The sequence below is a fragment of the Nyctereutes procyonoides genome, unplaced genomic scaffold, assembly GCF_905146905.1.
Source record: "Nyctereutes procyonoides isolate TBG_1078 unplaced genomic scaffold, NYPRO_anot_genome, whole genome shotgun sequence".
Taxonomy (NCBI): domain Eukaryota; kingdom Metazoa; phylum Chordata; class Mammalia; order Carnivora; family Canidae; genus Nyctereutes; species Nyctereutes procyonoides.
This window is the reverse complement of record NW_026575125.1, coordinates 65,627,522-65,653,560: the sequence shown is the minus strand read 5'-3', so window position 1 is coordinate 65,653,560 and position 26,039 is coordinate 65,627,522. Positions and strand designations below refer to the sequence as shown.

Below are 26,039 nucleotides of genomic sequence, written 5' to 3'. Positions count from 1 at the left end.
CCCTACAACCCAGGAATTGCACTGCTGGGGATTTACCCCAAAGATACAGATGCAGGAAACGGCGGGACACCTGCACCCCGATATTTCTAGCAGCAATGTCCACAATAGTCAAACTGTAGAAGGAGCCTTGGTGTCCATCGAAAGATGAATGGATAAAGAAGATGCAGTTTATGTATACAATGGAATATTTACTCAGCCATTAGAAACAACAATTACCCACCATTTGCTTCGATGTGGAGGGACCTGGAGGGTATTATGCTGAGTGAAATAAGTCAATTGGAGAAGGACAAACATTATATGGTCTCATTCATCTGCGGAATATAAAAAATAGTGAAAGGGAATAAAGGAGAAAGGAGAAAAAATGAGTGGGAAATATCAGAAAGAGAGACAGAACATGAGAGACTCCTAACTCTGGGAAACGAACAAGGGGTGGTAGAAAGGGTGGTGGTTGGGGGTTGGGGGTGACTAAGTGATGGGCACTGACAGGGGCACTTGATGGGATGAGCACTGGGTGTTATGCTATATGTTGGCAAATTGAACTCCAATAAATTTTTTTTTAAATGAAAAAAATGTACATTAACTTCAAGGCAGTTTTTAAATTCTTTTTTTCTTTCATCTAACATTCTCTCAAAATCAGGACATGGATCTGATTATTTACATGGTACTATTTCTAGGCTCTGTGAATGTGTTTTATAAGAAATATATTATCATATATTGAGTACCAAGATATATTTCCAGCACTATTATGCTCTCAACATTCTTTTATATACAGGGCTACTTTATTATTGTATCAGAATTTGTTTTTGGATACTTAGTGTAAAAAAATCATTTTCTAGGGTAGCTCCAGTGGCTCAGCGGTTTAGCACTGCCTTCAGCCTGGGGCATGATCTTGGAGACCTGGGATCGAGTTCCACATCAGGCTCCCTGCATGGAGCCTGCTTCTCCCTCTGCCTGTGTCTCTGCCTCTCTCTCCTTCTCTGTCTCTCATGAATAAATAAAATCTTTAAAAAATCATTTTCTAACCCCCAAATCCTTAACAGTGTTTCTTTTTATCTATAGCAGCTTTTTTATTTTTTTTAAATATTTCTTAGTTATTTCTTATAGATAGAGAATGAGAGAAAGAGAGACAGAGAGGGGGCAAGAGCAGTTAGAGGAGAATAGGGGGAAGGAGGCTCCCTGTTAGGCAGGGATTCCGTGCAGGGCTCAATCCCAGGACCCCACGATTATGACCTGAGCTGAAGGCAGATGCTTAACCAAGTGAGCCACGCAGGCACCCTAAACAGCATTAAAAAAAATTTTAAACAAAATACTATGTGAACTAAGGTATATAAAATTCTGAAGCAGAAATGGGAATTATGGAATTAATTACCAATTCCATGCCCGCAGGTAAAGAAAGTCCTTGAAAGACACTTAGCAGGCCAGCTCAGGTGGCTCAGCGGTTTAGCGCCACCTTCAGCCCAAGGCGTGATCCTGGAGACCTGGGATGGAGTCCCAACGTCAGGCTCCCTACATGGAGCCTGCTTCTACCTCTGCCTCTTTCTCTGCCTCTCTCTTTCTGTGTGTCTCTCATGAATAAATAAATAAAATCTTTAAAAGAAGACACTTTGGAAACCACTGATCTATAGAGAAAACCCTAAACCTGATAAATAAAAAGCTAGCTTCACAAGTTGCCTTTTCCCTACCCTTTCTATTCTAAACATATTGTCTATGACTCTCCTATCTCAAATGGGAGATCTCTGCTCTGGTCTCTTGAACTTAATGGTATTCCCCCTAATATACTAGGCTCTTTCTCATTAGTGTTTTTCTGTAGTCTTCTCTCTGCCTAGAGTGTTTTTCACTGATTCTCCTCCTGTCCTTTGCTCAGTCTACAAAACATAGCTCCAAAGTTTCCATCTCTCCGTGTATGACCCAATTTACCAACTTAGTTGCTTCCATCTCTGTGATCTTATAGCACCTGGTATGTACTTGTATTATAGTCTGCATCACACTTTAATGCAATTATTACTTTACATGTCCTTCTCTTTAGTTCTACTGTTGACAAGAACTGCTACTCATATAATTTTTCATTACCTTAGACATAATACCCAAATACAATAGGTGGTTTATAAAATTTTGTGTGACTAAAGGTATAAAGATCTTATTGTCATTAAATTCCTTTTAATTTTCTACCACATAATAACTTTAATAATTTTTGAAGTTTCAGCTAGATAAATATTAAGCTTATTTTAAATGTTTCATGCACTTTTATGTTCTTTTATAGATAATAAAAATGTTCAATGCTAAATTATGAAACTGTTATTTTTAGGGGAGTACTGTTTATCACAGTGTTGATAAACACTGAATTATTATTTAAGATAATGACCATTTGGACGTTCTTCTTTTCAAATTATAAGGCTTCTCTACCCAGGGTACATCTTCTTTCTACTTTCTAACCTACAGTAAAATTGGACAACATCCACAGATGATTAAAACCCTTAAAAACAAAGAAAAATATATATTATTGGGATGTATAATAAGTAAGCAGATGTGCTGCATTATATAGAAGGCTTTGAGACAAAGCTAGTTTGGCTAGCACTTCTCATCCCTGTCCCCAGCACACAAAAATATACATACAATAAGGCCTTAAAAGGGATTTCCTGCAAGGAAATGACAATTTTTTAAAGAGTCATGTCTATTTGATCTGAGTAACTGGAGTAACAAAACTGTTTTCATGAATACTTTAAAAATTCAATAATGTAAACTCTAGTACAGCTTGAAAAGCTCTGAAGGGCAAGACAGATCAATATTAGTTTATTTCTAATGCTGGACAGCATGAACAGACAAGGCTGATCATCAGATGGATTTTATTACCTGTTGGAGTGATAAGTCCTGGTGATAAAAGGCCAGAAACTGAATGGGGCAGAAGGCGAGCATTATCCTGCAACACTCCCAAAGAACGTTTAGGAGGCCTGCCAGGCCTGGAACTGTTGAAAACAGACAAAAACAAAGATCAAGTTAAAAATGTACTCTTTTTGGAAATACCTTCACTTGCTACATTTGCCTCCTCAATCTTTAATTACTAAGAGTGATAGAATTTTATTTTAAAGACTATTTTCATTGATTACCAAAAGACCAATCCTTTCTTTTTACTAAATTTGCCAGCGTAGTTATGGCAAACACTAAAGCCATAAAAGACTAGTTTTTAGCTCATATACTTTGCAATCCAGCTTACTTGTTGTGATAAACCCAGTTATCTCCTGTCCTTAAACCTATATTTGATCCCTAGTATTAATACATGCTACTGAGATCTGAGATAGTGACTCACAGAATTCAGATTGGATAGAATGTGAAGTGATTAAGTCTCTGTACAGAAAGGTAAAGAGATGGAGAATAAGATGTGATTTTTTTAAGCATTACCACAGCTGCTAGGAGACCACAAAGAACAAAGGACCCCTACTCTCAGTAGATTTTTTTAAAAAAAACCTACCTATTATTTAAACCAGGCTACATAACCAGCAGTGCACTCTCTTGGAGTGGCTGTACTAACAAAACCTGCTACTTTTGCTATCTAGGCTGTCTTTACTCATAGATTTATTAGTGTTTTTAACTGATGAGTTAAGGCTAAACTTATAGATTAACCTGATCTATTCCATTTGCACATTCTTCACCCTAGTGTGAGCAGTTCAGGAACTGCAGTTGCAAATGTTAATCCATAAAATAATAAAATAGAAGGTCAGTGTCTGGCTTCCATGACTAATAAAGTCAGTGTACTGAATACATCATTTGGAAGCTGCCATCACATTGAAGAGACTTACAAGTCATTGAACATTAGGATCAAGTTATTCTCAAGTCATCCAGTATATCTCAAATATTACTTTCTAATGTTATCTAACATATTTCTCTTGCTTTTTAGTAAAAATGTAGTTTAAAAGCTGAATAATAGGGCTTTTGACAAACTATTGAAACATACTATATTAAATAGCCCAAGCCACAAAAATGTATGAGGTTCAGATAGAGAGCATTTCCAAAAATGACTTTTGGTTCATACACAAAAAAATTAAGTTAAACCTTACTCTATCAATTTTGCAGTAGCAAAGTGCTCCATCAGTGTAAGACAAACTCAGTTTTTTAAATGAAGACGTCTAGCAACCTTACACAGAGGTACCATTGCCCAATTCATTTTTCATAAACTGCTGGTGTTACTTTCTTTCATTGTACATCAATATTGTATATCAGTCTAGCATGAAAGATTCTGTGCTTCTTATGCAGTTTTAATTTTATAAACTGAGTCTCCCCTCCTTCTTTCTACATCATTCTGAGCCAGAACTTACTTTAATTCAGTATTATCCTGTTTGTCCTTACCTGGTTTTATGGCTTTCTCTTTTAAGGAAGTGTTAAGACAAAAGAGCTATTTACTTCAAATGCCCTAAAAGATCCCTAGGTCACTAAACAATTCATCTTTGTATTTCTAGTCATTAGAAGTTGAATAATCTTCACAAATCTATACTTGCTAAATGCTTGTCTTTTCTTCAGATGCAATGAAACGCCGGGGCACCTGCACCCCGATGTTTCTAGCAGCCATGTCCACAATAGCCAAACTGTGGAAGGAGCCTCGGTACCCATCGAAAGATGAATGGATAAAGAAGATGTGGTTTATGTATACAATGGAATATTACTCAGCCATTAGAAACGACAAATACCCACCATTTGCTTCAACGTGGATGGAACTGGAGGGTATTATGCTGAGTGAGGTAAGTCAATCGGAGAAGGACAAACAGTGTATGTTCTCATTCATTTGGGGAATATGAATAATAGTGAAGGGGAATATAAGGGAAGGGAGAAGAAATGTGTGGGAGATATCAGAAAGGGACACAGAACATAAAGACTTCTAACTCTGGGAAATGAACTAGGGGTGGTGGAAGGGGAGGAGGGCGGGGGGTGGGGGTGAATGGGTGACGGGCACGGAGGGGGACACTTGACGGGATGAGCACTGGGTGTTATTCTGTATGTTGGTAAATTGAACACCAATAAAAATTAATTTATAAAAAAAAATGCTTGTCTTTTCATTTATCAAAACACAAGCCTCCTACCTTTATTTAAGTCTACCATATTACTGTAATTTTCCAATGTAAACATTTCAGTGCTGTTTTCATGCTCACCATGACTTTCAGACTGCCTCCAGAACTTAGCAGCCTGAGGCTCCTTCTATTTCCATATAATGAACCAGTTGTTGACAGTGCACTTTGAAACCTTTAAGGTTTAACTAGTTTTGTTCCAAATTTCTTGGCCAATCTCACAATTTGAAGTAGCTCTTTTCCAGTGAGGTGACTCAAGTTTCAGAGGCATTAGAGGTTTCTCAGGTGGTTCTACCTTAAATTCCAAAATTTGAAAAAAAATTGGTAAAATTTCCCACCATCAGATCTATATTGGAGAATATATATGCATATATATATATATATATATATATATATATATATCATATTCTCCATCTTAACATCCTTTTCAGTTGACTGGTTGGCATGATTAATTGAGTCTCCCCAACAGGAATATATGCTCTATGAATGTGGCATATATCTCTGGTTTTGTCACTACATCCTAAGCAGTTCTAATGGTATCTAGCATACAGTAAGGCTCAGTATATGGTTAATCAACTTGGTTAATAGGAAATATTTCATTATTGCTACACTTTCCAAATATCCCTTAAATTGTTCTATTCTCCTTGACTACATGAATAGAAAGCTGGTTGTATCATTTAGTCATCAGGTAATCATTTTTAAGGTCTTGGACTCCATAATAATTATAGGAGCTTCAAAATATGACTCACTTGAATCTATGCACAAGTTTAAAGAAGGGTAAATGCCATTATTTTACCTCTGAGAGACCCTGCAAGCTTCAAGAACCACTCAAGAACTAAAGGTCCCTGGAGTTATACATGGTGATATAGATATAAGGATTATAAAGGTTAAAATGGAAGCTTGACAAAGGCAATAGTTTTGGTCCCTTTGTTCACTGATATAGTGTGAATAGCGAGAACATCTTCTATCTTTGAGGAGCTTATGGTCTAGTGATAGAGATGTGTGTCTGACCTGTTTAAAATTTTGATTAGTGCCTCAGTAGGTATGATTGTGTGATATCCAAACTTGTTTAAATTTATTAGTGAGCAAAAATCACATCCAGATGCCTTTGTTTCTATTCTTGTAAAGAATACTTGGGTCTCTAAAATAAATTAATTAGAATCGGGCAGCCCCAGTGGCGCAGCGGTTTAGCACCGCCTGCAGCCCAGGGTGTGATCCTGGAGACCCGGGATCGAGTCCCATGTCGAGCTCCCTGCTTCTCCCCCTGCCCGTGTCTCTGCCTCTCTCTCTGAATGAATAAATAAATAAATCTTTAAAAAATTAATTAGAATCAAATTTGGCTTTTTAAAAAAGATTATATTTATTTATTCATGTGAGACACAGAGAGGGAGAGAGAGAGGCAAAGACACAGGCAGAGGGAGAAGCAGGCTCCATGCAGGGAGCCTGATGGGGGACTCAATCCCGGGACTCCAGGATCACTCCCTGGGCCAAACGCAGGCGCTAAACCACTGAGCCACCCAGGCATTCCAATTAGAATCAAATTTGTAAAAGAACTTTATAATCAATAAAGTTCCATATTAATAGAAGATAGCTTTATTTTTACTTTTAGACCTAATGATTCTCTGTAGTAAGGCACTCTTGGCACTAAAGTTGCTGCATTTTTTTCTTTAGTACATTTAGATAGAGTATATCATTAGTTTCAGATGTAGTGCTCAGTAATTCATCAGTTGCATGTAACACCCAGTGCTCATCACATCTCATGCCCTCCTTTTTTTTAATTAATTTTATTGGTGTTCAATTTACCAACATACAGAATAACACCCAGTGCTCATCCCGTCAAGTGTACCCCTCAGTGCCCGTCACCCATTCACCCCCACCCCCCGCCCTCCTCCCCCTCCACCACCCCTAGTTCATTTCCCAGAGTTAGAAGTCTTTATGTTCTGACTCCCTTTCTGATATTTCTCACACATTTCTTCTCCCTTCCCTTATATTCCCTTTCACTATTATTCATATTCCCCAAATGAATGAGAACATACACTGTTTGTCCTTCTCCGGTTACTGTGGCCAAGTTCAAAAAGGGTGTTGCCTGAGTTCTCCTCTGGGATTTTGATGGGATCTTGTCTCACATTTAGATCTTTCATCTATTTTGAGTTTATCTTTGTGTATGGTGCAAGAGAGTGGTCCAGTTTCATTCTTCTCCATGTGGATGTCCAATTTTCCCAGCACCATTTATTGAAGAGACTGTCTTTCTTCCAGTGGATCGTCTTTCCTCCTTTATCGTATATTAGTTGACCATAAAGTTCAGGGTCCACTTCTGGGTTCTCTGTTCTGTTCCATTGATCTATATGTCTGTTTTTGTGCCAGTACCACACTGTCTTGATGAACACAGCTTTGTAGTACAACCTGAAATCTGGCATTGTGATGCCCCCAGATATGGTTTTCTTTTTTAAAATTCCCCTGGCTGTTCGGGGTCTTTTCTGATTCCACACAAATCTTAAAATAATTTGTTCTAAGTCTCTGAAGAAAGTCCATGGTATTTTGATAGGGATTGCATTATACGTGTAAATTGCCCTGGGTAACATTGACATTTTCACAATATTAATTCTGCCAATCCATGAGCATGGAATATTTTTCCATCTCTTTGTGTCTTCCTCAATTTCTTTCAGAAGTGTTCTATAGTTTTTAGGGTATATTTTGAGACCCATTTGAATGGCAAATGGTTCTCCAACCTTTTATTTTCAGGTTGTAGGTGTCCTTCTGTCTAAAATGAGTCGCTTGTAGACAGCAAATAGATGGGTCCTGCTTTTTTATCCAGTCTGAAACCCTGCGCCTTTTGATGGGGTCATTAAGCCCATTCACGTTCAGAGTTACTATTGACAGATACGAGTTTAGTGTCATCATGATATCTATTTAGTCCTTGTTTTTGTGGATTGTTCCACTGAACTTCTTCTTAAAGGGGAGTTTTAAGAGTCCCCCTTAAAATTTCTTGCAGAGCTGGTTTGGAGGTCACATATTCTTTCAGTTCCTGCCTGTCTTGGAAGCTCTTTATCTCTCCTTCCATTTTGAATGAGAGCCTTGTTGGATAAAGTATTCTTGGTTGCATGTTCTTCTCATTTAGGACCCTGAATATATCCTGCCAGCCCTCTCTGGCCTGCCACGTCTCTGTGGAGAGGTCTGCTGTTACCCTAATATTCCTCCCCATGAAAGTCAGGGACTTCTTGTCTCTTGCTGCTTTAAGGATCTTCTCTTTATCTTTGGAATTTGCAAGCTTCACTATTAAATGTCGAGGTGTTGAACGGTTTTTATTGATTTTAGGGGGGGATCTCTCTATTTCCTGGATCTGAATGCCTGTTTCCCTTCCCAGATTGGGAAAGTTTTCAGCTAGGATTTGTTCAAATACATATTCTGGCCCTCTGTCCCTTTCGGCGCCCTCGGGAACCCCAATTAAGCATAGGTTTTTCTTCCTTAGGTTGTCATTAATTTTCCTTAATCTGTCTTCATGGTCCCTTAATTGATTGTCTCTTTTTTCCTCAGTTTCCCTCTTTGCCAATAACTTGTCTTCTATGTCACTCACTCGTTCTTCCACCGCGTTAACCCTCGTCGTTAGGACTTCTAGTTTGGATTGCATCTCATTCAATTGATTTTTAATTTCTGCCTGATTGGATCTAAATTCTGCAGTCATGAAGTCTCGTGAGGCCTTAATGCTTTTTTCTAGAGCCACCAGTAGCTGTAGAATAGTGCTTCTGAATTGGCTTTCTGACATTGAAGTGTAATCCAGATTTTGTAACTCTGTGGGAGAGAGGGCTGTTTCTGATTCTTTCTTTTGAGGTGAGGTTTTCCTTCTAGTCATTTTGCTCAGTGCAGAGTGGCCAAAAACAAGTTGTATTGGAACACGGGGGAGTATCACTGGTCCGTCCAGCTGGTCTTCTGGGGGAGGGGCCTGCTGTGCTGATTCTCAGGTGTTAGCACTTGGGGGAGCTGCTCTGCCCCTGCCTGCTGCAGGGCTCAACGGGGGTTGTTTACCCCGTGGGGCCCCAGGAGGAACAGCCGCAGTTGCTATGGCAACTCTGGAAGCCTGGATTCAGCCTCCGCAGGGACTACGGGGCTCGGGGCTCTCGGTTCTCCGTCTGCAGGGCCTGGAGGCTCCGGGGCGGGGCCGCTGATCTGCTCAGCTCGGGGCAGGAGCGTCCTTGCTGTCCTGGGCCCTCCCGACCTCTGCCTGTCCCGGGGGAGGCCGGATCCTGGGCTGTGTCCCGGCGCCCTGTGCTCCGGGGCCTGCGCTGTTGGATTTGCGCTCCCGCCCTGCAGCTCCCTCCCTGGAGCCGCTCCGGAGCCCCTCCAAGCTGCTCCGGTCCCGCCGCGCGCGCTGCAGCCCGTAGGGAGCTCGGCGCACTCTCCCCGGGCTCAGTTGTCTGTTAGTGTCCCAGGGAGCCCGAGGGTATCCCCGCCCTCCTGGGTCCTGCTCCAACTCCCTGCGAGCCCCTTTCCGCCCGCCCGGGAAGGTTGTTGCAGCTCCTGCTCCTCCGGGACGGGGCTCTCCTGTCCTGGGGACACTCGCTCCGGCCTCAGCCCGGCTCCTCGCGGGGCCCCTCCCCCTCGGAGGCCTTTTGTTTCTTTATTTCTTTTTCCCCGTCTTCCTACCTTGATAGAAGCGCGAACTTTTCTCACTGTAGCATTCCAGCTGGTCTCTCTTTACATCTCAGGCCGAATTCGTAAATTTTCAGGATGGTTTGAAGGTTATCTAGGTAATTTGGTGGGGACAGGTGATTTGGGGACCCTGCTCTTCCGCCATCTTGCCCCTCCCCTCATGCCCTCCTTAATGACTGTATTTCTTTTCAAAGAACAGAAGCCTAACAATATGATGCAAGACTATGGAGGACTCTGTAGAAAGTTGGAAAAGATCATTCTTAATAGATGATCCTGCTATACTTCTTATCCTTAAGAGTTTCATTAGCATCAGGCATATATTTAACATATTAATCAAGACAAATAAACATGTGGTGATTTAACTAGAAAACTGTTATTTGCATGACAATTTAATCAGGGTAGATTGAAAGGTCCATCAGTGCAGCATTCTATCTCTGCTGAAATATCGACTGTGTTACTGATTTCAGTAATGTTTTATTTTACAGGGAACAAATAAGCATGAAATTACTCTTTAATTGAATGATAATTGCTTGTTGGCAATTATTGGTTTCTGTTTAATTACAAAGTTATTTGCACTCTGTAAAATAAAACAGCTTTTTTTGAAGTTTTTTTTTAAATTTTTTTTATTTATTTATGATAGTCACACACACAGAGAGAGAGAGAGAGAAGCAGAGACATAGGCAGAGGGAGAAGCAGGCTCCATGCACCGGGAGCCCGACTTGGGATTCGATCCCGGGTCTCCAGGATCGCGCCCTGGGCCAAAGGCAGGCGCCAAACCGCTGCGCCACCCAGGGATCCCAATAAAACAGCTTTTTAAAAAATACTACCCAAATGGTTCAGTGGATGTATCACCCATGAACACTATCAACAAAAGTTGTTAAGGTATAAGGCAAACAACCCAACAAGTTAGCAAAACTTCTATTGAGTAGCTAAATCTTGAGCTTCAGTTTATTGAATCAACATTAGATGGTTACATCTAATTAACAGGTGGTTTGTAGGGAAATCATACCAAAAAAATCAAGATTTTTCTCTAATTCCAGGTCATTCTTTAACATAATTTATCCTGATATGCATTTTTCCCCTTTATTCTGTAAGCTTATTTTTTAAAAAAAGATTTTATTTATTCATTAATGAGAGACACAAAGAGAGAGGCAGAGACATAGGCAAAGGGAGAAGCAGGCTCTCTGCAGGGAGTCCAATGCAGGACTAGATCCCAGGACCTGGGGATCATGCCCTGAGCTGAAGGCAGATTCTCAACCACTGAGACACTCAGGCATGCCTGTAAACTTCTTTAGAAGAAATAAAATAAGCTAGCTTCCTGAGGTAAAAGAATAAACCAACTTGAAATATATATCTACAGTATTTCATATCTCTGCAGTTGAAGTTTATTACCTTCAGAGCATTACCTCACAGTTTATAAACCTTGCAGAGTTAGTGGTTCCCTCCAAGGGAAATTCAGTAGGTCTTCTGGTATCAATAAAATATGACACATTCTATGATATACCTATCCCATATTGTAATAGGTAAAGTAGCTAATACTTTGCTCATTAAGATTATGAAATTTCACCATTGGAGTTATTTTTACCTCATGTTATCAGTCATTTGTATATGAATCAAGGAATAAGCAACTGAGTAATGTGAGTGATTTTGTTTTTCAAAGAATAAACTCTTGTTAATAAATTAGTTAGTGATGACATGAACCTTTGGGAATTTAATACCAATCATATGGTCAGGACATGATATAGTGAGGAATCACAAATCATATCATCCTCTTCAATGAAAGCTTGGCTTACTACTTTTAAAGAAATATTTGTAACATTCTGGACAAATTGATCAAATTGCTGAAGATATAGTGACAGAGTGGCATTAGCAGCCACTTGTAAGACCACTGCAATTGGCTACTTGTTAACAATGACCTGGGACTCACTTTTCATAGCTATCACTGATATTTAAAATCCCTTGGGATAATCTCTGAATGCATCATTTTCTTCACTCACATTAGAAGCCAAGAATGACATTAGCTTTGAAGGTGTTGTTTACCTTACTGTGAGAGTACTGTTCTGACTTTCAATGTGCTTTTTAAATTAAAGAAGAATCTTTTGCCACAACAGTAAAACTTTTAATTGTATCATGGATTAATAATAATCTCTTAGGCCTGACATTTATTACAACATTTCAAGGATGCCAATGGTAGTTAAACTCTACCTGACCTCTCAGTGTTTACAAAGAGAAACAAACTCTGACTTTATAGCAACCTGAATCCATCTTCTCTTAGTGTTGGCAAACTGATAATTTGTCTAACTAGCACACTGGATTGTATTCCCAACCAGATCAAAGGCAGAAGCAACCAATTCAGCAACTGGGAGAAAGTCATCCATGAAAAATGGGCAATTAACATTAATCTTAATGAAATTGTTCAAGATGATAACTAGAACCTGGTCATTATGGTAACTCATGAAATGGTGCTTATGTTAAGCTGAACATCAATTGGCCCTTGTTTCATGGGAACTGAAAGTGTGGCTCATCATGTCTCTAGGAGCTATCAATACAAAGAACAAAAATACACACCAGAAGCAGGACCATTTATATTCCACTACCATTTACTTATGTTTTCAGGTTTTTTTAGTATAGTTGATACTAATAATTTCAGGTATGCCTTTTTCAGTTTTTATAGGCAATCTAAAACTCAAATTCGGATATAATAAAATCATCAACACCAGCATTCCATTAGAGTTAGGGAAGTTAAGGAAATTAAGCATAAGGGAATTCAAGGGATAAAAGAAAACCTCCACTTGTTAATGGGTCACACATTATAATATCAAGGGTCATGTAGAGCAATCTATGTTTTTGCATTAATCTTATAATTGTGATAAATTGAATTATTTATATCTATTATCTTAAATTATAATGTTTCATTTCCTTGCTAGTGGAGTTTCTGTTTTTCCTTCAATAAAAAAAGAAATCTGATGTAATAGACAATTTAAGGGTTGACTACTCATTTTGGTAGAAAGTGTAACTGTGAAGTTATTTTATACTTCATTTACTTGACTCTGCTCCTTATTTGAAATTAAGTGTGCTCCAGGCCTGGTTGTTAGCACCTTTAAACAAGTTTATTTTTTGTTATAAATTGGCTGAATTCTAATAAACATTTTAGAATAATTAACAAAGATCGTATAACAGAAATGCTGGTGCATGACTTGAATTCTTTTTGTGGCCTCTTTTTGTTCTGCTTATGTAATTCCTATTAACTTCAGTGGAATCAATGCAAATCTTAGAGTAAATCAAATTAAATAAACATTTCCACTTCTAAACTCTGTCATATCACTGTCAGATACAATGTTTTTAAAATAAAGACATTCTTAAATTCAAAGAGTATATCACTGTGTAAAACTTCTGATATTAAGAGAATGGATAAGAAGTTAACATTCACATTTGGATACATTCCACTAGTATCTCAAATTCAATATATGCCTCCTGAAATCCTACTCTCCAATCCTTCCTTTTCTTGTTTGGTCATCAGTACAAGCATGCTCTCCTCTTGGTTGCCAAAACTATAAACTTGAGGGTAATTTTGATTCTCCCTCTTCCTCTTCCTTCATTTTCAGTCTCCAATATTTCTGCTCCATTATAATATGTGTTGTAGATTTCCATCTCCATCTATGGCTAACTTCTTAATTCAGGCCCTCATTATTTCATGCCCAGGCTATTTTTAACAGTGTGATTCATTGTTCCAATCCATTCTACGTAATATGTGCTATGAATTTTGGTGAAACATTTCTTTCATTATGTCGTCTTTTGCTCTAGAACCTTCAATACTTCCTGACTGCATACAAAACAAAATCTAAATGCCTCAGTCTGGGAAACTCTCCCAATACATATTTCTTCCCTTTCTCCAATTACCTCTTAAATGAGTCTTCTATTCCAGCTGAAAGAGTTCATTCACTGTCTACTAAGCATAGTATTTGACACTAGAGCCCTTTCATTGTGAAACATTTTCAAGGTATCAGAGTTCCTGAAGACATGCTTTGTTAAGTTCCACTGCTTCAGGAAGGCTTCAGTATAATCTGCTGTAACTGCTCCTGCTTTCCTGAAAGGCCAGTGACTTTAATTTTGTATCATCATTTACAGGTTTTCTTAAACTGTTATCACAAAGGGCACTTTAGTGGGACCTATTAGCATTAGGGAACCTATTTCAAATAACCAAAATATTGTTTTTCATGTCTGGCAAATGAAGTCACATTGGTCATTATCAGTCTGTTTAGACCCAATAAGGATCTCAATAGTTAATATTTCAAATTTTAATATTGATCAGAAAATGCAGGAGCATGACTTTAATATCACAACTCAGGAGAGCTGAGGAAGTTGAGCAAGATCTTTAAGAATGCTATCACTATTAACCTGTCTGTGTTAGTCTCTATGGTTACGGATATAGCCTGGAAACACACATTCAATTGATAAACACAGGTGCTAGTTTCCTTGTTGATTTATTTTTTTTCCAATTTTGCATGGATAAATATTACGGACTCATACTAAAATAAAACTAATTTAAACTATCTTATATATATTCAGTGTGGTACAGTGGAAAGCTCTAGAAGTTAAATCTGAGTTCTAATTCCAGTTGTGTTAGGCAGAATTCCAAAATTCTCCTTCATCCCAAGATTTTCAGCCCTAATCACTAGAGCTGTGAATATACTATACCTGAGATTGCTACAATTACATGGCAAAGGGATTTTGCACATCTGATTAAGTTAACTAACCAGTTGAGTGTGAGTTAATCAGAGGAGATTATCTATATGGATCTAATCCAATCATATAAACCCTTTAAAACAGAAAGGAAGTCAGAGAACATACCTTGTTGGCTTGAAGATTGAAAAAGCCATGCATCAAGAAATGCATGTAGCTTCAAGGAGCCAAGCACAAACCTGGGCTTAAAGCAAAGAAACAGGTATGCAAATCCTACAATTGAACTAGATTCTGCCGAAAACTTCAATGAGCTTCTGAGTAGACTCTTCCCCAAATCTTCCAGATTTTGAGCCCAGCCTGTCATCACCTTGATTTCAGCCTTCCAAGGCTGAGAACTCACTCAAGCCTCTCCAGATTTCTGATATATAGACCTATGAGGTAATAAATGGGTGTTGTTTTGAGTTGTTAAATTTGAGGCAATTGGTCATACAACAGGAAACTAGAACACCAGTTCTGCCATTATTGAGCCGTGTGACCTTAGGCAGATTACAAGACTATTTTAGATGTGCTTTCTCACTTTAAGATTAGAGATATAAACTAACTAATCTGTGAATCTGATCATTAGAACCACGTTACATTTCTGGTCTAATCCATTAACTTCAAAGTATGCCTAGCTTTCCACTTTATCTGTCAGTTTTAGCTTACATTTTAAGTTGCATTAGGCTTCTGGATTGATTCTATGGAAAATTACCCAAAAAAGAACAAACTATGTGTGTAATGCCATAGTATCATCCTCAGCTGATAATTGTATGTAATTAGTCAATATATATGAACACTGGTTTGAAAAGTTAAAAGTGCTATACAACTTAAAAGGAAGAAAATTCTGACAGATGTTACAACATGGATGAATCTTGAGGACATTATGCTATAAGAAATAAGGCAGTCACAGGGACACCTGGGTGGTTCAACGGTTGAGCATCTGCCTTTGGCTCAGGGCGTGATCCCAAGTGTAGGGATTGAGTCCCACATCAGGCTTTCTGCAGGGAGCCTATTCCTCCCTCTGCCTATCTATGTCTCTGCCTCTCTCTGTGTGTCCTTCATGAATAAATAAAATCTTAAAAAAAGAAAAAGAAATAGGCAGTCACAAAAAGACACATACTGTATAATTCTACTTATATGAGGTATAAATAGTAGTAAACTTCTAGAAATAGAAAATAGGAATGTGTTTGCCTGGACATGGTGGGAGTCAGGGGGTTGGGGATGGAAAATTGCTCAGTAAAGTGTAGAGTTTCAGTTTTGCAAGATTAAAAAGTTCTAGAAATCTGTTGACAATGTGAATATAGTTAACACTACTGCACTGTACACTTAAAAATGGTTAAGATGGTATATTTTATGTTATATGTATTTTACCACAAATTTTTAAAGTGCTATACAAATATAAGGGAGTATTGTTACTATGCTTAGTTATTAATAGTTAAAATTTCCACAGAGATCATTTTGAATTCCAGAAAAATCTATGATAAAAGACACACCCCACAGTTTACATATTAGAAAAGTAGTATTCTCATCTGAATGCTAGTAATAAAAGAATTACCAACTCTCGCAACCATCTCTTACGACATGCTTAATTTACATCCCAAGAAGTCCTTACTTCTAAGATAGAATTCAAGAAGAGTTCAAGCTTTATATTTTAATTTCACAATTCTAATTTTTCTTAGGCAACCGCAATACATGTTTACACACAGATTTTTTTCACATTATTTTCTCTTCCCCATTCATTACTTTGACAGGAAAATATTTTTTAGGCATTTTCTCTCCCCACAAAATACTTTGCCCCACATCTCCTTAGTGCTTTGAAATAATAAGACAATTTTCATCAAAGAATAGATCATAGCAGTTCACCAGGAAATAGAGAACTGAATTCTAATTTTTTTGTTGTTGATTGTGGCATGATCATGGATAAATTACTAGATTTTAATAAATGGGCACGAAGAACTTTAAAGCTGTTGTGACAGTGGACATGCATAGGACTAACTGGATGGTCTCATAAAGTTCTTTGCCGTCCCTCACTTTCATTTTGAAGTCAGGTAAATCTGGGTAGATTCAAATGCAACAAGTAAATCCTGAGACACAGCAGCCTGGTTACAGATTAACACCCTTTTCCAAAAAGTCATTTTTCTCCCTAAGTCATGGTTTCCACAAGACAGCACAATTTGACAGGCCAGCAATGGACTGTGAATTTGGTCTGTGACTCTGAGACACTCAACCTTTCTATGCTTCAGTTTCATCATCTGCTAAATGGGTACTGAAATCATTTGATTCAAGTAATTATGAGGAATTAGAAATTCTTTTCTCTAAAATCATCCATAATTAAATAATGTACAAGGAGAGAAAAGAAACAGCCAATGTGTGAACATTCTTGAGCAGAATTTTCCAATTTAAATAGATTCTCATTTTATATACTAGTGGTATATTGTACCATACAATTACTTTGATAATGTTTTTATAGGGGTATTCCTGGAGCTGTTTATTCCTTTTTCAGCTGTTCTAAGTCAAAAACATTATCACTTTCATTATTTAACTCCTCAAAAATATCCTTTAACTTCACTGTCTTCAAGTAAACAAAATTGCCAAATCCCACAGCTGGCCAAGATTATTGACCTATTTCTCTCTAGCTTCCGCACTTCCCCATAAGAGAGAACCTTTTCCTAAAAACATGGTATTTTCCTCCATACCTATAACTTATGCCTTTAACCATAGAAAAAATAAAATCAATGTAATTTGCAAAATCAATAGTCTGCTTTTTAATATCCTCTCATGAGTACATTTGATTCCCACTAGAATGTTTTACCATTTTCTGAGAAAAATGAAATTAATAGCCTACAACTAATGTGGGTCTCCATTTAAGGTGAGAATCTCTTTGACACTACTGATGTTGAGTTGATCCTACAAAAAGGCAGGGTTGCAAAAAGGGCAATCCTTTTTTTTTTCTTGAGGTAGATCATTTTTATTGTAGTGTAATTCAACTGGCAATACTCATTTTCTTCTTTTCTCTCCCTAAAAGTACTTCACAACAACCTAAACCCTAATCCCAGTCCTAGACTGAGTACTGAAATTTAGTAGTGAACATTTAGATGTTCACATCCTGCCATTCCTGATTATAGACTGAGCCCTCTCTTCTGGCCATAGATGGGCACTCTCCCAACCTTAGCTATGCACAGAATCTTAAGTCAGACCACAAAAATCCCTGTGTATGTCCAGAGAGTGACCACTATTGAGGACAACTAGTTATCTCACAATGACCCCAGAAGGGAGCAGAGGAAAGGAGAGGTGGGAGGTCAACTTAGGTCTGTTCTACATGGGGTCTCAACTCATTGTGCATGGCTTTCCAAGGATGGGTAGGAGGCATTTTTACCATAAAATATGATACATTCCTTTCAGTTTCCTTAGCAACAGGATGCCAGTCAGCAGACTGTAATTCAAAGATTCATCTTCTTTGCTATAAAGGAATTGGGAGCAGTGGGAAGCAGGAGGACTTCTCAGCATGAGGTAGAATTGATGGAGTGGTTTGAGGATGAGGAAACCAAGCCTGCAGAAGGAGGAACATCAGAAATGCTGCCCTTCTTCTTGCATTTTCTTTGAAGCAGGGATTCATCCTACTGCTGAAGCTGCTGGCTTTTTGCTTCTGCATTAATTCCTAATGCCAGTAGGAAAAAACTCAAATCATATGGCATGTTCTTGAATCACAGAGCTTGTTCCATGAGCAAAACATTGACAGTAGAAAATGAATCAGGACAGAAACAAGCTTATCCATAAGCTATCTTTAAATTCAATTTGCGTACAGGCCTGTAAGAATAGGATATGCTATTATGGATGGACACATTCCTGCTGGTTAAACCCACAGTATAGTTCAAGGTTAGAAAATGTCCTGATACACTCAATGTGGAAAACCGTAGTTTTACTGTGAGAAAATGAACATATACTCACACTAATGTTCACTGTTTAATATTTGATTTCACAAAATGTATCCCAAAATATAGGAAGGGAAATGGAATAAAAAACTTTAAAAAAAAACAAAACTTTAAAAACACTTTCAAAGTTTAGATGAGGATATTGTATTTATAAATGAAAAATAAGTATATGTATTTACTGTGTTTTTGCTTTTTTTGTATCATGCCTTTACCTAGTCCAGTACTCTTACATTAATATTATTATAATTATTTTATTAGAAAATACTTTCTGTAAAAGAATCTCACAGTATATGTATTCACTGTCTTTGGACTTTCTGGGTGTTATTTATTCTATGTTTTGAGGAAATGTTATTTTCTGGATTAGCAGACTAAACAAGAGCAAATATTGTGTTAAATAACACCCTCTCAAGGCAGGAGAACATAGATAGAAATAAAACTTTGTACTCTAAAATTAAAAGGTTTTCATCACTGATAACTTTTTCTAAGATAAATTCAACTAACATGTTCCCATATATAATTGTTAAATACAATTTAAAGCCTCTCTTAAGCAGTAAAAACCTGTTGATTATTTCTTCTTTTTTTATTATTTCTTCTTTTTGAGAAAAAAAATTATCAAGATTAAAACCATGGAAGATTTAAAGTTCTTAAACACTTTGGCAATTTAACCCCATCAAATAGGGCATACTGAGAGCACTGTAACATCCACCTCCTCAAAGAGCTAGTGATGATCCTCACTCTAACACTCTTTCCATTATCAGAGCAGCAAGACATTTCTTGCATATTGTACAGCAGTTTCATCCTTTTAGGTATTCCAGGAATGTATTTTTTAATAAATTAATTTTTATTGGTGTTCAATTTACCAACATACAGAATAACACCCAGTGCTCATCATCCCGTCAAGTGTCCCCCTCAGTGCCCGTCACCCATTCACCCCCACCCCCCGCCCTCCTCCCCCTCCACCACCCCTAGTTCGTTTCCCAGAGTTAGGAGTCTTTATGTTCTGTCTCCCTTTCCTTATATTCCCTTTCACTATTATTTATATTCCCCAAATGAATGAGACCATATGTTTGTCCTTCTCTGATTGACTTATTTCACTCAGCATAATACCCTCCAGTTCCATCCACATCGAAGCAAATGGTGGGTATTTGTCATTTCTAATGGTTATTTTAAATTCATCTCTGCTCCATGGTTAAGTGAGCAGTTTGTCCCACTCTGCCTATTGTAAAATCTTAGAAGTAAATAGACTATAGCTACTTGTCTACACTCTAAATTTCTTGTTGATGGACACTGTCTCTTATTGTCTAAGTATTGCATGTTTGTGCCTAACATAGTTCTTGGTACAAAGTAAACATCAACTAGGAGGGAAGGAAGAAGGAAAGGAAGGAAGAAGAGAGAAATGGAAGGAGGGATCAGATAATTATTTTTAATGTTTTACCAGAATACTTTGTAACTTGCCATGTAAGCTACTTTTGTGAGTTTCCTTTGAAACTTTGGAGGTAGAAACAAGATTCAAATATTGATTTTCTCCTGAACTCTCGTAGAACTGGTTTATTTATTTTTAACTGGTTTAAAATATCAAAAATAATGGGTGGCAGGGTGACCAATTAGTTAACAAGAGAGCTGCACACTGAATATTTTGCAATCTAAATTTAGAAAGGAAACTTGTTTTGAAAATTGGCAGAACAAAAACTGAAAAATGTATTTCCTTAGTTTCCTATTGAGATGAAAAGATTGATTCTGCTTCAAATGCAGTTATGAAGCCCATCCACAAGTTTAGCTTGAAAACTGGAGAAGCAAGTTCAGCAAGGTTAACATAGTCTCTATTTAATCCTCAATCTACATTAAGCCACAGGAAAATTAATCATTCCAAATAAAAATCAAAGTAACAGTAAAAAAGGAAGAGGTTTTCAATTTCCCTAAACCCCAGCTGAGAGGCTATTGTATCCTTTATCCTTTTCTGCCTTCCAGAAAATTAGTGGTTGTGTTTAACTTAAACTATTCATTAACCCTTCTTAAAAACAAACAAACAAACAAGATTTTATTTATTCATGAGAGACAGACAGAGAGAGGGAGGCAGAGACATAGGCAGAGTCCATGCTGCAGCCCAATGTGGGACTTGATCTCCGGACTCCAGGATCATGTCCTGGGCCGAAGGCAGGCACTAAACTGCTGAGCTACCCAGGCTTCCCTAACCCTCCTGATATAAAATACTATGAGATGATTTTCAGTGAATATTAGCTGCTAAAGGATAAACTCTCTAGCAGCTTCCTTTAAATTCCTGCAGTTACATGAGCATTTCACAAACCTGTCTTTACAAGCACACACATTATAATTTATACAATAAATACAACAGGTTTTCACTTTAGGCCTGTTGCTAAGAATAATCACAGGGGATCCCTGGGTGGCTCAGTGGTTCAGTGCCAGCCCTCAGCCCAGGGCGTGGTCCTGAAGTCCTGGGATCAAGTTCCACATGGGGCTCCCTGCATGGAGCCTGCTTCTCCCTCTGTGTCTGTGCCTCTCTGTGTATCTCATAAATAAATAAACTCATTAAAAATGAATAATCATTATAAATCTTTTTATACTTTTATAATAGAATAATTTTAACTGTGAAAGTGGCAGCAAAGGAAGGTGCTAAGAAACCATTTAAAATAATCTCTATTTGAAAAATAAAATAAAATAAAATAAAATAATCTCTATTTGAATAATCTCTATTTGAATAATCTCCATTTGAATACAGGAAAGTCAATGAAGAAGAGAATTTGGTTAAGGTAGAAAATCAATTTTTGGGGTGAGAGATAACATGTCAAATGCAAAGCATAACGTATTAAACTGAGGGTGTGATAATCTAACCATCCCAAACACAACCTGTTTGCCTTTGTGCTTAAAGAGCAGGAAAACTCACATTCTTCATTGGAATTTATTGGTAAAAAACCAGCAATGAAATACACATGCAAAAGGTTACTTACTGCTTGTACTTCCCATTAGTTGGAACTATCTAACAATTCAGAAACTATATTTTCCCTGAAGATAAATAGTATGCTAATTTGATTTGTTCTTTGTTACAACTTGAATGTATACAGTCTAGGAGTGGCTTCCTCCCCACTACAGATGCTTCCCTTTTGCTAATTACACGCTAACACAGCAATTGTTAGTGCTCTAAAATTGGTAGTTAATCACTTCTGACTAAGAGTACTACAGAAAATCTAAGTAAATTCTGTTCCAGACAAATTGCAATGAACACAAGATGTTTCCGTTCTCTTTTGAAACATTACACTGGAAGTTTATGGTTTATTTTTCAAGATTTCTACTTTAAACAAAATTGTTGGTTTTTTTTTTAATAATTTCATTCCTTGAAGGAGTGAGTTGGAGTATGGGATATGAAAAAGGAGTTCTTAAAGGAAGTATGTCATATTATTTAGGGTCTCAAGTCAAAATCAAAGACATTGGGATTTTGCCCAAGTCTTGTTGCTTGTATTTTTGGAGAATCCCTTTTCTTTTTTTTTTTTTTCCTGAAGGCACTGAATAATGTTAAGGTTTACATGCTCCTATGAAAAAGCATCTGTAACTCAAGACAATACTTTCAATATATGGAGAAATAGTATCTATTACCAAAGCAATGAATATTGGGTTAAAAGAGAATACAGATAAAAGCATAAAATCCAGGAGTCTTGACTGTATGTATGAGGGTGTATATATGTACATAAACAGAAAATAAGGACATAAGTGAGATAAAAAGACCCTGAATTAGATTTTGAGCTGTCATTTGTGCTTTCAAAGAAGTGATGTGCTTGAACCAACATGTGCTAGCTTGCAAGCATCAATTGTGTGTTTTAGCTCCTAATTTCTCGTTGAGGTTCTCATGTTGATAACTTGAAATAGGTCATGGTGGAAATCAGCAAATACCACAAAACAGAGCTCCACTCCCACTCTAACCTTCAGCCAGTCATTAAACATTTACCAGCACACAACTGTCTGAAAAGAAAGGACTGTGATCAGGTTTTCTAAATCAAATAATTCATTTGAACTTGCCACTTTTATTTTTTATATAATTGAAGATAAAAGCATTATATCTGCAATGAAAAATAATGAAGACATTATAAAGTACCTTAAGTATGGGAAACATATCTATGTACCAAAATATATGGAAAGTTTATTTTCCTCAATATTTAGTAGCCATGAAAATGAGCATAGTTAGAGGCATGAAAGTGTTATGTCAGATTTGGAACTGCCATTATTATATCTCCAATCTTGGGCAATTCACCTAATCCCCCTGGGCTGTATATTTGTAAGCCAAAGATGCCAGTTTAAATGAATTCTATTCCTTATGTTTAATATTATAGGATCTTTGTGGTACTACCATAGAATCCTCACTTGCCTCCATACAGGTCTATTTTTTCTGTCTTTTTATGGGAGGAGATAGCACTCAGGATGGCTTATGGAGAATGCAGTAGTAACTCCCACCCATGTGGAGTCTTGATTTTTTTCTTTTGATATTCCTACATTATCATGAATTCTCATTTTCTGTACATTAACTACTCACAAGAATAGAGTAAATGTTCAGCATATGGAACAAATTGCATTCTGAGCAACAATGTCCTTACTTCCAGTTAAGATCAACTATTTCAAATTCAAAAGTATTTTTTATAATCTGGGTAGGATATTTCAAAAGAAATAATCTGTGGGACACCTGCGTGGCTCAGTCAGTTAAGCGTCTGACTCTTAATTTCAGCTCAGGTCATGATTTTAGGGCCCTGGGATGGATGGAGCCTGGCATTGGGCTCCCTGCTCAGCAGGTAGTCTGCTTGGGATTCTCTCCTCCTTCTCCCTCTTCCTCTTCCTCTGCCCCTCCCCCTGCTCATTCATTCTCTCTCTCTCTCTCTTGTCTCTGTCTTCCTCCCTCTATAAATTAAATATATCTTAAAAAAATAAAGAAGCTGCCTATGCTTATCCTGATACTTACTGCACAATGTTACCAAGTAAGATTTTTATATGATTCAAACATTTCAAAAGCTATTCAATTTTTAAAGCTAATTATTTAGTATCATCAAAGAAATACAAAGGAAGCTATCAGCCTCTATAACCAGAAACAAAGGTTTATAAGCAATATATAAATCAGAACTGACTGCATTCAGGGTGACAAAGGCAATAATTGATTTAAATATTTTAAAATCTGAGATCATACACTTGAGAGAAATGCCATTTGACATAGGCAAAAATTAAACATTCAAGTAGTAAAGAGAAAATATTCGGACATGAATAAAATGGTTTAGCCCATCTTTATAATTTGCTGTAATTCATGAAAATTTATGACAATTCATAACTATTAAATAGGTATGTTTCTTACTTAAAATTTAAAAACAAAGTAGAAACATTAAGTCAAAGATGATTGCTAAGTAACTGCCAGTTTCCTAAGCAGGGTCAATTCTGGGGAAAGATTCACAGCACATTATGTTCCCATGTTGAAAAGTACAGATGATGTGATGTGCAGAAATAAAAAGCATTTTCAAAATATGAACATGCTAATACCATGTCTATACCAGGAAATTAGGTATCAATATTATTGTAAATCATCTACCTGTGATGCAAATATATTTGCAATGTCAATGTTCAATTATATCCTGAAACTATGGTCACTCACTTTTGCTTGTTTAATAAAGATGGATTTAGGTATTAAAGAAATAGTTTATCATAGTTCTGATTTGTTAAGGATTACATTTCATTTATTTAAACTGTACTTTTATTATAATAATAGTTATAGCTAAAACATAGAAATCTATACATCAAAATAATATTATATAGTATACAGTAATGACAATAATGAAGAATCCTAACACTAAAAATGCATTTATCAAGCACTGTTTGAGTCTTTATACAAATTCACTTCATTTATTCCAAATTTTATAAGGTAGTTGCTATTATTGCCCCATTTTCCAAAAGAGAAACATAACTTACACAAGGTCACACAGGTTGAATTCCTGTTTGCCTATGTAGTCTATCGCTGTGCAGCTAAGTAAGTGGGGCTCAACAGCCCCACATGGCTGTTGAGCACTTGAAATGTGGTGAGATGTTAGGTAACTAAAATAGGCTAAAATATACACTGGATCTTGAAATTTTGGTACAAAAATAGTATTCCAAAATATATCATTAATATTTTATATGTTATACATTGCAATGATATTATTTTAGATATACTGGTGTCAATAAAACATGACTAAAATTATTTTCACCTACTTCTTTTTAAATGTTGCCACTAAAAAAATTAAAAAACAAAAAAATTAAATGTTGCCACAAGAAAACTTAAAATTAGGGATGCTTGGGTGGTTCAGTTGGTTGAGCTTTGGACTCTTGGTTTTGGGTAGGGTCATGATCTCAGGGGTTATGGTATTGGGCCCTACACTGGGCTCCATACACAGTGCAGAGTTCCCCTCCCTCCCCCCACCTGTACACATGCATTCTTTCTCACTTGCTCACTCGTTCTCACTCTAAATTAAATAAATAAAAATCTTTAAAAAAAATAAAAACAAAAATTACACATGGGGATCACATTTGTGGCTCACATATCTCCCTCTGCCTATGTCTCTGCCTCTCTCTCTGTGTGTGTGTGTGTGATTCTATACTGGTATAGAATATATATTCTTAATCTGTAAATATTGGTGTATCAAATGATCTCTTGTTTTCTAAATCTCATTTCATTGACATAAAACAAAAGGAGACTTACTGAAAAAGGTGAAATAAAATGGAGATGGGGCACCTGGGTGGCTCAGCGGTTGAGCGTCTGCCTTTGGAACAGGGCATGATTCCGGAGTCACAGGATCTTGTCCCACATCAGGCTCCTTGCATGAGAGAAAGCTCCTGCTTTCTCTCTCTGCCTATGTCTCTGTCTCTCTCTTCTGTGTCTCTCATGAATAAATAAATAAAATCTTTAAAAAAATAAAATTCTAAAGAATAAAAAATAAAATAAAATGGAGATAAAGGTATCACTGGTGATTCAGAAGTAGAAAAAACGCATAATGGTTTATACCAGAGAAAGTATGCAATTAAGCATTTTGATTAGAAGATATCAAGGTTAGGAGTTAGGTGCCCAGTTACAGCTGTTACCACACTTCCTTTGTTCTACTCATCTTCATTGTGACATTTCTTACATCCTAGTCTGATGTTCTCATGTAGCTCTCTAATTTAAAATTAAATGTTTTGGGATCCCTGGGTGGTGCAGTGGTTTAGCGCCTGCCTTTGGCCCAGGGCGCAATCCTGGAGACCTGGGATTGAATCCCACGTCGGGCTCCCGGTGCATGGAGCCTGTTTCTTCCTCTGCCTATGTCTCTGCCTCTCTGTGTGTGTGTGTGTGTGACTGTCATAAATAAATTAAAAAAAGAAAAAGAAATAAAATTAAATGTTTTATTTTCTTAACCATAGTAGAATTATTTTCTGAACTGCCTGAATCTTTATATTTACTTACATATGTCATTGATTCTTAAAAAAAAGTGTTGGGCTTTTAGTAACCATTTATTAACTATTAGTGAGTTTTACAAGTTGATCCAGAGAGGAAAACATCTAATTTAGAGCAATCACAAATCAAGAGCAGGTCTTAAAAACAAATAAATAAAAAAATTCTACCCCTGATAACTTTCTTCCTTTGCTAAAGCCTTTTTTTCATGTATTCAAGTGTCACAGAAATGTCTTCCTC

At 37.1% G+C, this 26,039-nt stretch overlaps 1 protein-coding gene across 1 annotated transcript in view; it reads right to left on the bottom strand.

Moving 5' to 3' along the window:
• The window catches only part of DACH2 (dachshund family transcription factor 2), a 636,043-nt gene that overhangs the window by 319,615 nt on the left and 290,389 nt on the right, over positions 1–26,039 (bottom strand). The window contains exons 2-3 of the mRNA XM_055338054.1: positions 2,822–2,963; positions 2,170–2,203 (exon numbers count right to left, since the gene is read on the bottom strand). Of these exons, the coding sequence (XP_055194029.1) occupies positions 2,170–2,203; positions 2,822–2,963 (176 nt within the window). The remainder of the gene's footprint in view (positions 1–2,169; positions 2,204–2,821; positions 2,964–26,039) is intronic.